The sequence below is a fragment of the Helicoverpa armigera genome, chromosome 30 (assembly GCF_030705265.1).
Source record: "Helicoverpa armigera isolate CAAS_96S chromosome 30, ASM3070526v1, whole genome shotgun sequence".
Lineage (NCBI taxonomy): Eukaryota > Metazoa > Arthropoda > Insecta > Lepidoptera > Noctuidae > Helicoverpa > Helicoverpa armigera.
This window is the reverse complement of record NC_087149.1, coordinates 2,396,833-2,411,224: the sequence shown is the minus strand read 5'-3', so window position 1 is coordinate 2,411,224 and position 14,392 is coordinate 2,396,833. Positions and strand designations below refer to the sequence as shown.

Genomic DNA, 14,392 nt, shown 5'->3' with positions numbered 1-14,392 from the left:
CGATAAAAAACCTATACCATCACTATCGAAAAAAACTACTTGTCAAACCAAGTGTCAATGGCCCATTGTAATTTTGTGTTGTTTGTTTATTTTGACTTTAATTTGTGTTAAAATAACAAAAGAAAAATAATGGAAAGCAGTAAAACTAATGCGAGCTACGGACAATGCCGTTGTTGCTTAGCGAAAGGCCACCACAGAGATATAATGAAGGAATATTACATCAACGGGATACGCGAAGTATATTTCGATATTTTTATGGAAACCTTTAATTTATTTGTAAGTTTTACCTTTTAATATAATAGTTTATTTACATATCCCTGTTACTTTCGAGTCTTACATCTCTTGTCTTGAATTTCATTACGCTTTTATAAGCAAACAATGTATCGTTAATTACTGCTCCAAATTGCTATGCCTTATCCGCAATTAATTAGGCTCATTACTGCTCATTAGACCTAAGAAACCGAATTTATTTCAAATTTCTACATATTTATAGTGTTAGTATAACTGAGCCTTATGTTAGTATTAAATTAAATTCTCAAAAATTACATCTAATGCATATGAACCAATTTAACATTAAACAATTATTTCAATTATGTACATCATGAACAATGTAGCTGCTCTAATTATCATCATCAACTCCCGAGCCTTTTCCCAACTATGTTGTGGTCGGCTTCCAGTCTAACCGGATGTAGCTGAGTACCAGTGCTTTACAAGGAGCGACTGCCTTGATGTTGTCAACCCTTATTACTGGCTTCTTACTACCCCTAGTGACTGCCAAGGATGTTCAATGACAGCCTACAGTTTAACGTGCCATTCAAAAAACAGTCTTTGGTGTCTAAGATATACTTAGAAAGTACATACATACAAACTTAGAAAAGTTGCAGTGGTACTTGCCTGACCTGGAATCAAACCCACACCCTCATATTCGAGAGGTTGGCTCTTTACTCACTAGGCCATCACAACTTTTTTAATGTAATCGTAGCTGGTCTAATCAAAAGTTTAATTATTACAGCTATCTACAAACTCACTGCTATCTACATTGATATGCTCAACATGCATACAGCGAGTGCGGGACGCGACCAGCTTCCGTATGATGGTGGCCAGCACGGAGAGACAGCTGCTGCAAGCCATCGCTGCTGATGATAAGGATACTGTGTTTGTTAATGGTAATTCTAATCATCATCCTCCGAGCCTTTTTCCCAAACTATGTTGGGGTCAGCTTCCAGTCTAACCGGATTCAGCTGAGTACCAGTGCTTTACAAGAAGCGAATGCCTATCTGACCTCCTCAACCCAGTTACCCGGGCAACCCGATACCCCTTGGTTTGACTGGTTTCAGACTTACTGGTTTCTGACTACCTGTAACGACTGCCAAGGATGTTCAATGACAGCCGGGACCTACAGTTTAACGTGCCATCGGAAACACAGTCATTGGTGTCTATGATATACTTAGAAAAGTACATACAAACTAATGGTAATTCTCATCACTACATAATAAAAGACAGAGTCGTTTTTTCTGACTTCTGCGCAGATGTAGGTCAGAGCTCAAGATTCGTGCCGATAACTATACCATAATTATGAGATGTTTTCTTGTAATTCCAGTGCCAGTAGAAGACAGTCTAGAGAGCAATTTGGATGTTAAACTAGAGCAGACAGCCGACGTGAAGGAGGAAGCTGAGGCAGACGTGGATGTGGAGGAATATGAGTCTGACTTCGCTCTTAGTGGTGAGTTTAAAATGTTTATTCTATTTCAGTCTCATTTCGAAAAAGTTCCCCGTATGAGCTATTAGCAGTATATGTCTACAAGCTTCACTGTTTGTACTCTATTCTTCTTCCTTCCATCTGAGTAGGTAGGTACTTGACTTTTTATTTAAAAAACCAGTTTAAAAATTAAATTCAGCTAAAAATCATTGTAAATGCAGTAAATAACAATTATTTGATCAATTAAACATTTTTTTACTCAGTAGTTTATTTGTTTAATATGTATTTGTGTAAAAAGTCCGATCAAGATTACCTTTAGTTAAGGGTCTATTCAAATGGAGTTCAACCGTAGATTTTTAGGACACCTATTTGGAGAACTGTTACTTTTACAGCCCTTATATTGTCCGACTGCTGGGAACAGGCCTCCTCTCACACGGAGAAGGATTCGAAAAACTTAATGGAGCGTAATGGCATAGTTTGAAAGAACTATATTTTCATTAACATTTTTTAATTTTCTAGATTACGTATCAGACAGTACAGATAACTTGGTAGAGCGCGAGGCGGCTCTGCTCGGCAGGTTTGCGCGCGCGCCGCCGCCGCCGCTTCCGACACGACAACAACTGCCGGAAATATGTCCCGAATACTGCCGACAGCTTGATATGTTGCAGAGTAAGTCATTTAGTAGTCAGTAGTCATCATCCTCCGAGCCTTTTCCCAACTATGTTGGGCTCGGCTTCCAATCTAAACGGATTCAGCTGAGTACCAGTGCTTTACAAGAAGCGACTGCCCTATCTGACCTCCTCAACCCAGTTACCCGGGCAACGCAATACCCCTTGGTTAGACTGGTGTCAGACTTACTGGCTTCTGACTACCCGTAACGACTGCCAAGGATGTTCAATGACAGCCGGGACCTACAGTTTAACGTGCCATCCGAAACACAGCCAATTGTGGCTAAGATATACTTAGAAAGTACATACAAACTTAGAAAACTTGCATTGGTACTTGCCTGACCTGGGATCGAACCCGCGCCTCATACTTGAGAGGTTGGTCCTTTACCCACTAGGCCACCACGACTTTTTTAGTAGTCAGTAGTACACTCAACCTTTACCACCCCATTGTGTTAAGGTTGTAGAAAAAAATTTTAGGGTTCTGCACCCAAAGGGTAAAACTGGACCCGAGGGTTCCATAACCAAAGGGTAAACAGCACCCTATCGCTATAATAAAACTTTGCTGTCCGTCTGTCACCAGGTTGTATCTCACGAACAGTGACTTAAACCGTGTATTTCCGTTGCCACTATGACAAAAAATGCTGAAAAGTAAAATAAATTAAATATTTTTTGGGCTCTCATGCAGCTAACGTGTTTTTTTTTTGTTTTTAGATAATGGTACGGAAGCCTTAGTGGCGGGTGTCCGACTTGCACTTTACCCGTTTATTCAATAAGAAATTTTAAAAATATCACCAGCCTACACTTTTTCCTAAGGGCTTATCTAATACTTACATATGTTTAAAAAATATTTTCTCACTTCCAGATATAAAAGTATTCCCAAAAACGATACTTAAACTGATAGAAGATCACGAAACTCGTCGCGTATCCAGCAGTCACCGTCGTTCCGTCATATCAGAGAAACTGGCCCACATCGTCAACGTAGGAACCATTCTAGAATGTTCGAACGCCACTCCGTTCAAAAGCAAGTCTCGTACCGGCTTCCCTTGTTTTTACTGCAGAAATATCTTCGAAAACATAGAAAAACTTCGCGAACACACAAATGGTCATAAAAAAACAGAAATAAAAAATGTTTTGAAAAACTATGGCGCTGAATGCCTGGTTGTCTATGTCGATATTACAGATTTAGCGTGTACTCTATGTGATAAAAAAATACAGAATTTAAACGAATTAAAATCTCATTTGACTAATGTACATAAAAAGGCTATGTATTTAGAGTTTACAGATAGAGTTATACCTTTCAAGTTGTCTCAAAGTGGAGTGCACGAGTGTCAAATATGTGGTTTTAATTTCGAAACTTTTGGCTCTATAGAACGGCATATGAATGTACATTTTAGGAACTATGTTTGCAAAGAGTGTGGCTCAGGATTTGTTACGAAATACAGACTAAAAGTTCACACAAAAAGTATGCATATTGGTGGGAATTTTCCTTGTGAAGTTTGCGGAAAAATTTTCACGACGCGACAGAAACATAAGAATCATGTAAACACAGTTCACAAGTTAATGAAAAGGTTCAAATGTACAAAATGTCCGGAGCGTTTCGCAGAGTACTTTAGGCGGCAAAAGCATTTAGCCCAAGTGCACGGAGTTGCTCCTTTGAGGTACAAATGTAATGTTTGTGATAGAAGTTTCGACCGTAGATACACGCTGTCTAGACATATGAAGCGAGACCATTTAGAAGAGAGAGATTTTCAATGTGAAATGTGTTCTTATAAATGTTTTACTAACAACGAATTGAGAGTTCATATGGTTAAGCATAATGGAGAGAGAATATATGAATGTTCTGTTTGTAAGAAGTCGTACGCGAGGAAGAAAACTTTGAAGGAACATTTAAGGATCCATAATAATGATCGAAGGTTCGCATGCGCGGTGTGTGGGCAGGCGTTTGTACAGAAATGTAGCTTGAAAGGACATTTGAAGACTCATCATCTAGAATTTAGTATACAATAAATAATTTGAGTTATTTCGTGATTTTATTTCTTGAATTAATCTCTTGGTAAATATTTTTGTGTCTATTTCAAACGATACTAATGCCCATTTTCACCAACAAATACCTAAATTATGGGATCTCCTAAGAGCATTTACGGAACACTTAATAAGAATTTCGTTTTCACCAAAGTTTAGGTATCCCTTATCCATAGTTATATTAGTTATTAGTGGCACTTAGATTAAGAGATTGTTGGTGAAAATGGGCATAAATGTGTATAACACATTTAAAAAAAAACGATTGTCTGAAGTAGAGCATCTTATCGCACACGTACGGTACATCAATTTTTGAAAACAGCGCCATCTAGCGGGGAGTAGCAGTACTTTTCAACCAACATTAGTCGATTCTCTTACAAAATTTAGTAATTTTTAATTTACGGCCACACACACGGTTTTAGTTTATGCACATCACTAGTGAGCTGTCACTGACTGTCAGTAAATGTAACAGAGTACTTTATTATGTAAATATTACATTTTCAGAATTTTCGCATTGTTTACATTCTTCTCTTGCAATGTTTTCGACGGAAAATAACTCAAATACAGAAAATACTGAGTGCTATACCGAGTACGGTGTGTGCCGCTGTTGTATGGCTAAAGGTCGCCACAGAGATGTTTCCAAAGAATATTATTTTAACAATTTAAGAGAAGTTTACAAAGATATATTCAAGGAATGTTTCAATTTGTCCGTGAGTATTTATTTGAGAATTAAAATAACTTTGCAATTCTGAACTTGGCCATTTGACGCTTTACGCCGTGCCCTGTGAAATTAAGAGTTTCAACTTTGAACGAGTAAACTTCTCGACAATGTTTTTACGAACAGGGGTGCGTCCTACGTGAGCGAATCAACGCGAAAGCGAAGCGATATGAAGCGAATTCAAGGTAGTACGCTTTGCTGCGCCGTATCGCACCGTACGTGTGTTTGGTCACGTAGGACATTCAAAAGAAATCGACTGTTTGTTATTTTCGCGTCGCGCCGCATCGCTTCACGTTCGCATCCAGATTGCTCACATAAGACTTAGTAACGAGTCAAATAGCTAAGTAATGCAAAACTGTATATTGTGTACTTGGATACTTATATTTTTTTCTTTTTTACTGCGAAAAAAAAGTCGTGGTGGCCTAGTGGGTAAAGAACCAACCTCTCGAGTATGAGGGCGCGGGTTCGATTCCAGGTCAGGCAAGTACCAATGCAACTTTTCTAAGTTTGTATGTAGGTACTTTCTAAGTATATCTTAGACAACAATGGCTGATATAAAGGTCAAGGAAAACATCTTGAGGAAACCTGGACTATAAAGTCTGAAATCAGCAACCCGCATTGATCAAGCATGGTGAATAATGCTCAATCCTTCTCCGTGTGAGAGGAGGCCGCAGTCCAGCAGTGGGACGATAACAAAGGCAGTAACAGTAACTGCGATCTGTCTCCCTCCATAGCGTGATAGAAGAACATATTTAAACAAGCTTCCTGCTCATTCCTATATACTAAGGATATATTTTGGGACATCTTTCTCTTCTTCTTTTCTTAGTCTTTTTTTACCAGATTGCACTGCTACGTAAATGATCTAAATAAAAACAAAAAAATGTTATAAAATTTCAATCATACATACTCTAGAGATATTATAAGTTTAGTTAGATTTATTATAGTTTTAGTAAGATGTTTTAGTGTTAACTCAACATAAATTATAAAGATAATGTATTTACATTAATTTAATGTATTTACATTATCTTTATATTATAATTATATAACTAAATAGATTTTACCTAGTATTTGATACCTACTAATTATATCTGTACGCTCTACGAGCAGGGCATAGTGAAACATTATTATTATACTAACACCTTGTAACTAGGGCTTTCAAATACCGGATTTTTTCAATTCCGGTATCAATACCGGTATTAAAAATTTCAATACCGTGATCACGTGATCACGGTATTGTGGGTGATGCAAATATTGCAATACTCCAGCTCTAACTTAATAAAAGTCGTCGCTCCTTTATGCGTCTTCGAAGTGCTTTTGCAAGATTTAGGCTTAAGTATAAGATAGTAGCTTGACCATCTAACTTCGTCAACATACATTTTAACGCAATATTCGCTTTTAGTAAATTGGCATCCCGTTTACAAATTTCTAATACAGTTACTTTTAGTACAGAAAGGCTGTTGTAAATATTTTTTTATATTGTCAAATCGAATTCGTCTAATTCGAAATCGGAGTTTAATTTTAGATCGATTAAAACTTTTAAAACACAATCCTTTAGTTTCAAAAAGCGTCCAATCACGCTGTGAATCCGACACTATGACTAAAAATGAGACTGGCTACATCATGACGAACAAGAAGCACATAGAAACGTCTCCGTGATCAATAGGTTTAATACCGGTAGCGATTACCGACTTGTCCGAGGCTCTCTGACAAGTCGGTAACTTCAAGGCCGAACGTTTCCGTCTGATGAAGGCCAAGCTCCGACCAACACTGCTCCAAACCATTTCAGGATCTGAAACGTTCCAGTCAAATTTGGAGAACCGATTTGCCGCCGTGGAAACCACAACAGACGTTAACCAGAACCATGAATATGTGGTTCGGATCCTCAGGGAGGAAGGTTCAGCGAACATGCAGCGTAAGGGCAAGAAATCAAAGCTTTCGGAAGAGACATTAGGGCTTATGAAGAAACGACGTGAAAACCCGCCTGTCATTTCGTCAGCTAAGCGGGCTCTAAACCAAGAGATCAACAAGCACGTACGACGTGACCTCCGGTGCTCCAATACTCTAGACATTGAAAGAGCAATTGAGCTGAATCGGGGGTCAAAGGTGTTCGTAAAATCTCTTGGAAGAAGCCACTTAACGAAGCTGACCACAACATGTGGAGAAGTCATTTCTTCGGTGCCGGCAGTCCTTTCGGAAGTGGAAAACTTCTATGGCCGGTTATACGCATCGCATGCATCTCCCTATCCCATGATCCCGGAAATGAGGATTCTAGAGCCACATTAACACGCCATTTCACCGCCTGCCAGAAGTCAGCGAAATCGAGATCGCTCTGAGACAGCTCAAAAATGGAAAAGCACCTGGCGAGGATGGCATTACAACAGAGCTACTAAAAGCAGGAGGTAAGCCCATACTGGGGGAGCTCCAGAAGCTTTTTAACGATGTCCTGTTTGAAGGGAGAACTCCAGAGACGTGGAGTAGGACTGTTGTCGTCCTGTTCTTCAACTTCAACTGTGTCTAGCATTTGTGGACTATGAGAAGGCCTTTGACTCGGTTGAAATCTACTCTGTTCTGGAGTCCCTGCAGTGTTGCCAAGTAGATTGGCGATACATCCTAGTGATGAGATGTCTCTTTACTACTGACTAACAAAACAATAACGTCGTTTGGCTCGCTCGATCGATTAAGAAACCAGTTGTTTAAGAAAGGTGGAGGTATGCTGGAAATAAAAGTTGGCGCTTAATACACAAGTGTGAAGTGTGAGAATAATATTACGAGTAGATCTTACGAGTACGTAGTTATCTATCTTATTTAATACAACTTACTCAAACCAAAATAATTAAAATTATAAAAAAGATTGTAATACCGTAATCACGGTATTGGCTCTTCAATACCGGTATTGAAAAAAGACCAAAATATATCCGTGATCACGGTATTACGGGATCCCGTAATACCGGTATTGAAAGCCCTACTTGTAACCTACCTATGTTCACAGAATTTTGACTTTGACTTTGAATCTTTCAGCTAACACTACACAAAAACATATCTTCACTGATATGCTGCCACTGCGTGAGACGTCTCCGAGATGCCATCAGCTTCCGTATGATGGTGGTCAGCACGGAACAGCAGTTGCTGAACAGTATAGTACATAAAGCTGAACAGGATAACAAAACTGAGTTTATTGATGGTAAGAATATTTTTTACTAGGTTGCTATTTTCTAGCCTATGTAAAATATAGCCTATGTTACTCAGGAATGATATAGCTTCCAAATAGTGAATTAATTTTTCTATTCGATTTAGTTTTTTGGAGCCTTTATATTTATTTATTTATTTAACTATAGATATAACACAGTACAAAACAACTACTAGTCCTTACATACTACACAGTAAGTGGCCCTTGTGAACTCGCTCAGTGTACAGTTAAAAAAGTTTTCCAGGCAACTTGGTCTCTTGGCCTCTTGGTAAGACTGGTTAACAGATTTTCTGCCTTCTGATAACTATAAAATTTAACCAACATCCCTGCAGAACCACTTTCCTCAACCAGCTAAAAAGTAACCCATGTCTTTTATTAGTAACTAGTTAAATCGGTTCAGTACAGACAGTAACTTTCTTATTTATAATACAGTTATCGGCACGAATCTTGAGCTTTCTGACCTTCAACTCTGCAGAAGTAATTTATTGGGTCCCTTTGGTGGTATGAAGTGAGCATCGCGTCATAGCCGTCACTAGGGATTGGTTCTTTGCTAATAAATCACTTCTGAGCAGATGTAGGTCAGAGCTCAAGATTCGTGCCGATAACTATAACTTTCTTTTTTATAATATTAGTATTCATCAGTTCCAGGAAGAGAATTAACATCAGAAATAAAGCTAGAATGTGAAATAGACACAGAAGTGAGTTACGGAGACTTTAGTACACAAATACGCGTCGAAGAATTTGATGAAAATGAAGAACATTTTGAAAGTGGTGAGTGAGGCATTTATTTTAAAAACTAGTGGTCTTACTATAGTTATCGGCACGAATCTTGAGCTCTGACCCTCACCTGCGCAGAAGTAATTTATTGGGTCCCTTTTGTGGTATGAAGTGAGGCGCGGGGGCGAGCTAAAGCGGTGATTGGCCCGCAGTGCATCGCGTCATAGCTGTCACTCGGGATTGGTTCTTTGCTAATAAATCACTTCTGAGCAGATGTAGGTTAACTATACGAAAACTTAAACATCTGTCGAACACTTGTCTAAAAAAAATACAGATTATGACGTTGAAATAAGGTCCATTTTGCAGCAACACGTTTTTTAGACAAGTGTTTCAACATATGTTTAACTTTTTGTAGTAAGGCTGTAGGTGTTTCCCGCGCTCTGCGGGATTGTTCGCGCGAGTTACCGCGGCTCTGGTACATAAAAGATCTACGACGGAACACGACGGTTTTAAGTCAGTAAGAGTCTGACACTCCCTCACCGCTGCTAACCCACAGCGGGAGGGGTCATTTGATGATTTCTGACGTCGTTAAAAAAAAGGTGTTTCCCGCGCTTTTTCTCGCGTTCCATGGGAGTTACTGCTCGTACCCGGATAAAATATAGCCTATGTTACTCAGAAAGAGTGTAGCTTATCAACAGTGAAAGAATGTTTCAAATCGATTCAGTAGTTTTGACGTAGATCAGTTTCATTCATGTCATTTTCCTAACTATGTTGGGGTCGGCTTCCAGTCTAACCGGGATGCAGCTGAGTACCAGTGCTTTACAAGGAGCGACTGCCTATCTGACCTCCTCAACCCAGTTACCCTGGCAACCCAATGCCTACTCCTAAATAAGACTGGTTGTCGGACTTACCGGCTTCTGACTACCCGTAACGACTGCCAAAGATGTTCAAATGACAGCCGGGACCTACAGTTTATAGTACCTCCGAAGAACTCGTTACGACAGATTGTCACCCATCCGTAGACCAACCGCGCTAAGCGTTGCTTAACTTGGTTGTAAAATACTTATTTTAATATTTTTTTATCTTCATTTCATCATCACCAACAAGGTGGACAGACGACCTTATAAAGGTCGCCGTCGACGCTGGATGCAGGTCGCCTCCAACAGGTATCTGTGGAGATCTAAGGGGGAGGCCTATGTTCAGCAGTGGACGTCCTATGCCTGAGATGATGATGATGATGATGATTTCAGATGCTGAAACCACAAGAATAATTGACGATGAGCATATATACGTAGAAGGTGAATCAGAGTTTCTGGCTCGCTTTGCTGGTACTCTCAAACCGTTGCCTGAAAGAAACGATTTGCTCAAGATATATCCCGCTTTTGCTAAACATTTGAGCAATTTGAAAGGTAACATTATTATGTATTTAGTATAAGCTTACATACATAAAGTTTTACAGTCTATTTGAGTCTATATATTTATTTATTTATTTATTTTTTGCAAAATGTATACAGATGCATCCTTAGCTTACATATATTTTATTTGTCTTTCTCAAAGTAAAGCCTTACTAGCTGTTCCCCGCAGTTTCACCCGAGGGAACTACTTACCGCAGTCGGGTAGAAAGTTGCCTACCTATGTACGTCCTTTCTCATGTTCTAGGTATAGACTATCTGTGGACAAAATAAAATTATTTTATTTATTAGTATTTAATAGTAGCAGGAGCTGGATGCGAGCAGCCGAAAATCGATCTCAGTGGCGTGCACTTGGAGAGGCCTATGTCCAGCAGTGGACTGCTATAGGCTGATGATGATGATGATGAAATAGGTTCAGTACTGGAGAGACAGAGTTACATTCGCATTAATAATATTACTAAAGATTAAACCATGTAATTTTTTTTTTCAGACAAAATAGTGAAACCAAAGTCAATAGAGCGGTTTTTCCAAAAATCTATAAAGGCGCCCAAACGCCTTAAAAAACCTGACAAGAAAATTACTTCAGATAAAATAGCGCTCGCCTTAAACGCGACCGTACTCTTCGAGAACAGTAATGCGACTGCCTTTAAAAGTAAAATGAGGAATGGATACCCCTGTTTTTATTGTAGACAAATATACCAATATGATACAATTAAAGAACATCAAACTATTCACCCAAAAAGCAGCATATATAAACTCCTTACTAAATACACAGCTGATGAATTAATAGTCTATGCAGACATCACAGATTTAAAATGCACAATTTGCGAAGAGGATATGAAAAATTTAAGTGTATTAAAAACTCATTTACAAGAGAAACATAATAAGAAAATATATTTAGATTACCCGGACAGGGTTATACCGTTTAAGCTCAAAGAAATGGATCTTGAATGCCAAATATGTGGGAGGCAGTTTGAAACTTTTGGAGCGGTGGAAAGACATATGAATATGCATTTTAGAAATTTTATCTGCGAAGAGTGTGGTGCTGGATTTATTACTAAACACAGATTATCAGTCCACGCTTATAATAAGCATAAAATTGATACAATTCAGTGTAATATATGTAAAAAAACATTTGGTTCCCAACTTAAGCACAAAATTCACTATGACACAGTTCACAGATTATTAAAAAAATATAAATGTTCAAAGTGTGATGAGAAATTCATAGATTACTTTACAAGGCAAAAGCATTTAGTTGAAGTGCATAACGTAGAACCTATTTTGTATAAATGTAAAGTTTGTGACAGAGGTTTTAATAGAAAATTTAGTTTGACACTTCATGTCAAAAGGTGTCATTTGGCTCAAAAGGATTTTCAGTGTCAGTTTTGTAGTTACCAGTGTTTTACTAATACTGAGTTGAAAGAACATCATTTAAGACATGGTGGGGTCAAGCCGTTTGTGTGTAGTGTGTGTAAAAAGGCTTATAGCAGAAATAAAGCGTTGGTACTACATATGAGGGTGCATAATAATGATCGGAGGTATATTTGCTCTGTCTGTGGGATAGCGTTTGTGCAAAAAGGCTCGTTGGTCAGTCATATGCACACTCATGAAGCTGAAAGTGGTTCGTTAAGAGGATAATGTAGTCAGAAATTATGTTTGAGGCGAAATTTTCTTAAGGTGAATGCTATAAGCATATACCCTTTCCTTGTCATACACAAATGTATGTTGATAACACATTGAAGATTAAACAGTCGGCCGAGAGTTGATATGATAATTAGCAAAAATATTTTTAAGAAATTATGATTTTCTTTAAAAAAATCCGGCTATGTAATGTGCGTAGTACCATTCATCTTCATACTGATTTATGAGTCCAAGCAAACTATCGGCCGACTAAAAGTTTGCAATGTGCTCTAAATGTACCGACTGTCATATATATATATTTGAAATAAAACAACATTTTGAAACGAAAAGATGTATTTATTTATTATGTACATTTAACGGTTTATAGTAATACCTACTTTGGTTCAAGTCATACGAAAATTACCAATTACTAGTAACGTGAATAGTTTAACATAATTTTAGTTAAAATTAACAATTTATTGAGACATTTACGGTGAGTTGGATCATTTAACTATGCCCACAGAAAATATCTCGAGGAAACCTGGACTTTATAGTCTAAGGGTGCGTCCACATCTGGCGAATGCGCCGCGAATGTGCAGCTCGCGCGCCGCACACGTGCGGCGCAGAAGCGGCGCACGAACAAAAACGCACGCGCGCAGCTCGCGGACAGGTCGCAAACGGCTCGCGAGCTGCACGTTCGCGGCACATTCGCCAGATGTGGACGCACCCTAAAATCATCACTTTGTGCAATCATCCTCCGAGCCTTTTCCCAACTATGTTGGTGTCGGCTTCCAGTCTAACCGGATGCAGCTGAGTACCAGTGCTTTACAAGAAGCGACTGCCCTACCTGACCTCCTCAACCCAGTTACCCGGGCAACCCAATACCCCTTGGTTAGACTGATGTCAGACTTACTGGCTTCTGTCTACAAGTAACGACTGCCAACGATGTTCAATGACAGCCGTGTCATTGAGCAAGGGTGGTGATTAACGCTCAATTCTTCTTCGTGTGAGAGGAGGCCGCAGCCCAGCAGTGGGTCGATAAAAGGCTGATAATGATAACCGAACATTGTCAGTAGTCAAATCGCCGATGTGAGCAATGCGCGGCAAGTATACGGCTGGTTATGGTTTGGTTATCGTTATAGTTAAATGGTGCAACTCACCGCTAATGTATTACTGTCTTATTAACTTCAGCGCAGTTCTCGTAAAATAAATTTGCCGGTCTGAAGTTAGGCCTTTGATGGCTTGCGTTTTGTTCATATATTTTGACTGTTACACAATCACTTGTAGATAAATTCAGAGCGGCAAAGTTATTTCAGAAGAGCTGTAATTACCTACAATACGCAACACTGATAATTAACATGTCTTTTAAAATTTACCAATTTATTGGTAATTAATAACGAATACAATCCTACTTTAAAACTATTTACAACTTATTTAAGTATAACATATAAATACATACCACCATTTATCTATTTATAGACACAGAAGGTTATAAGAATAAAAAACATCGACAAAATTGTATGATTTCAAAAATTATTTCAGGATCAAATATTTTATTTTTATTTGTGACACTCACAATTTGAACTTGCTTAATTATAAAGGTTACCTACGTTTTGAATGCCAACTGCCGATCGCATGCCGACTGCATGAAATCGGTCGATATCTGAGGGCGACTGCAGGTGCTGCTGCCGCTTCGATACAAAACGGTTTCATGTAAATACATGACAAACCAGGGGCACGATTCTGCTAAGTAAAGAATGTCAAAATTGAATAGCAATAGCAGTTTTAACCTTAGCGGCCATTCTGCTACTAATATAAGACCAAACGTATTCTAACGACATTCGATTGGTCTGCCATTAAAATTTGGTCTATACGGTAGTTTGCTCTACAATCATATTGCAATCGTAAATAATTTGCAGACAAAATGATTCATTATTGAATCACCGAAACGGATAAAAGTTATTTCAAAGAAAAAATAGCGGAATGCCACATACGCTTCAATCGTAATTGAGTCGTGATTGGATCTCAGTCGGATGTGAATCGTATGTTGCTTAAGTAAAATGAGTAGAATCGCACCCCTGTAGTGTATAATCATCGGCACGAATCTTGAGCGGTGACCTTCACCTGCGCAGAAGTAACTTATTGGGTCCCTTTTTTGGTAAGAAGTGAGGCGCGGGGGCGGGCTAAAGCGGTGATTGGCCCGCAGTGCATCGCGTCATAGCCGTCACTCGGGATTGGTTCTTTGCTAATAAATCACTTCTGCGCAGATGTAGGTCAGAGCTCAAGATTCGTGCCGATAACTATAACTGCTTTTAATTTTAATTCTCAGCCTCATGTTGTTTACTATGATTT

General features: G+C 38.8%; 3 protein-coding genes and 1 long non-coding RNA gene across 4 annotated transcripts in view; 3 read left to right on the top strand and 1 right to left on the bottom strand.

Annotated features, from left to right (window-relative positions):
• The first annotated feature begins 23 nt into the window (after positions 1–23).
• LOC110382577 (gastrula zinc finger protein XlCGF26.1) lies at positions 24–4,387 on the top strand. The gene is made up of 5 exons (XM_021343216.3): positions 24–276; positions 1,013–1,166; positions 1,601–1,723; positions 2,219–2,368; positions 3,230–4,387. The coding sequence occupies exons 1-5, from the start codon at positions 130–132 to the stop codon at positions 4,372–4,374; spliced, it is 1,719 nt and encodes a 572-aa protein (XP_021198891.3). The 5' UTR covers positions 24–129; the 3' UTR covers positions 4,375–4,387.
• Positions 4,388–4,828: 441 nt separating this feature from the next.
• On the top strand, positions 4,829–12,348 carry LOC110382575 (zinc finger protein 91-like). The gene is made up of 5 exons (XM_064043126.1): positions 4,829–5,096; positions 8,123–8,285; positions 8,934–9,062; positions 10,259–10,417; positions 10,911–12,348. Exons 1-5 carry the CDS (start codon positions 4,923–4,925, stop codon positions 12,056–12,058), a joined length of 1,773 nt encoding a protein of 590 aa, XP_063899196.1. The 5' UTR covers positions 4,829–4,922; the 3' UTR covers positions 12,059–12,348.
• A 1,222-nt stretch (positions 12,349–13,570) lies between these two features.
• The window catches only part of LOC110382573 (zinc finger protein 808), a 45,364-nt gene continuing 44,542 nt past the window's right edge, over positions 13,571–14,392 (bottom strand). Inside the window, exon 6 of the mRNA XM_064043140.1 lies at positions 13,571–14,346. The gene's annotated coding sequence lies outside the window, so the exon portion shown is untranslated. The remainder of the gene's footprint in view (positions 14,347–14,392) is intronic.
• The window catches only part of LOC135119182 (uncharacterized), a 32,374-nt gene continuing 32,184 nt past the window's right edge, over positions 14,203–14,392 (top strand). The window contains exon 1 of the long non-coding RNA XR_010278039.1: positions 14,203–14,313. This is a non-coding gene — a long non-coding RNA (uncharacterized LOC135119182). The remainder of the gene's footprint in view (positions 14,314–14,392) is intronic.

Excerpts from the sequence above, each read along its gene's own strand:
- LOC110382577 (XM_021343216.3), top strand. The coding sequence starts at position 130 with ATGGAAAGCAGTAAAACTAATGCGAGCTACGGACAATGCCGTTGTTGC. Across the intron at positions 1,167-1,600 it reads GGATACTGTGTTTGTTAATG|TGCCAGTAGAAGACAGTCTA; the intron begins GTAATTCTAATC and ends TTGTAATTCCAG. Across the intron at positions 2,369-3,229 it reads ACAGCTTGATATGTTGCAGA|ATATAAAAGTATTCCCAAAA; the intron begins GTAAGTCATTTA and ends TCTCACTTCCAG.
- LOC110382575 (XM_064043126.1), top strand. The coding sequence starts at position 4,923 with ATGTTTTCGACGGAAAATAACTCAAATACAGAAAATACTGAGTGCTAT. Across the intron at positions 5,097-8,122 it reads AGGAATGTTTCAATTTGTCC|CTAACACTACACAAAAACAT; the intron begins GTGAGTATTTAT and ends TGAATCTTTCAG. Across the intron at positions 9,063-10,258 it reads TGAAGAACATTTTGAAAGTG|ATGCTGAAACCACAAGAATA; the intron begins GTGAGTGAGGCA and ends TGATGATTTCAG.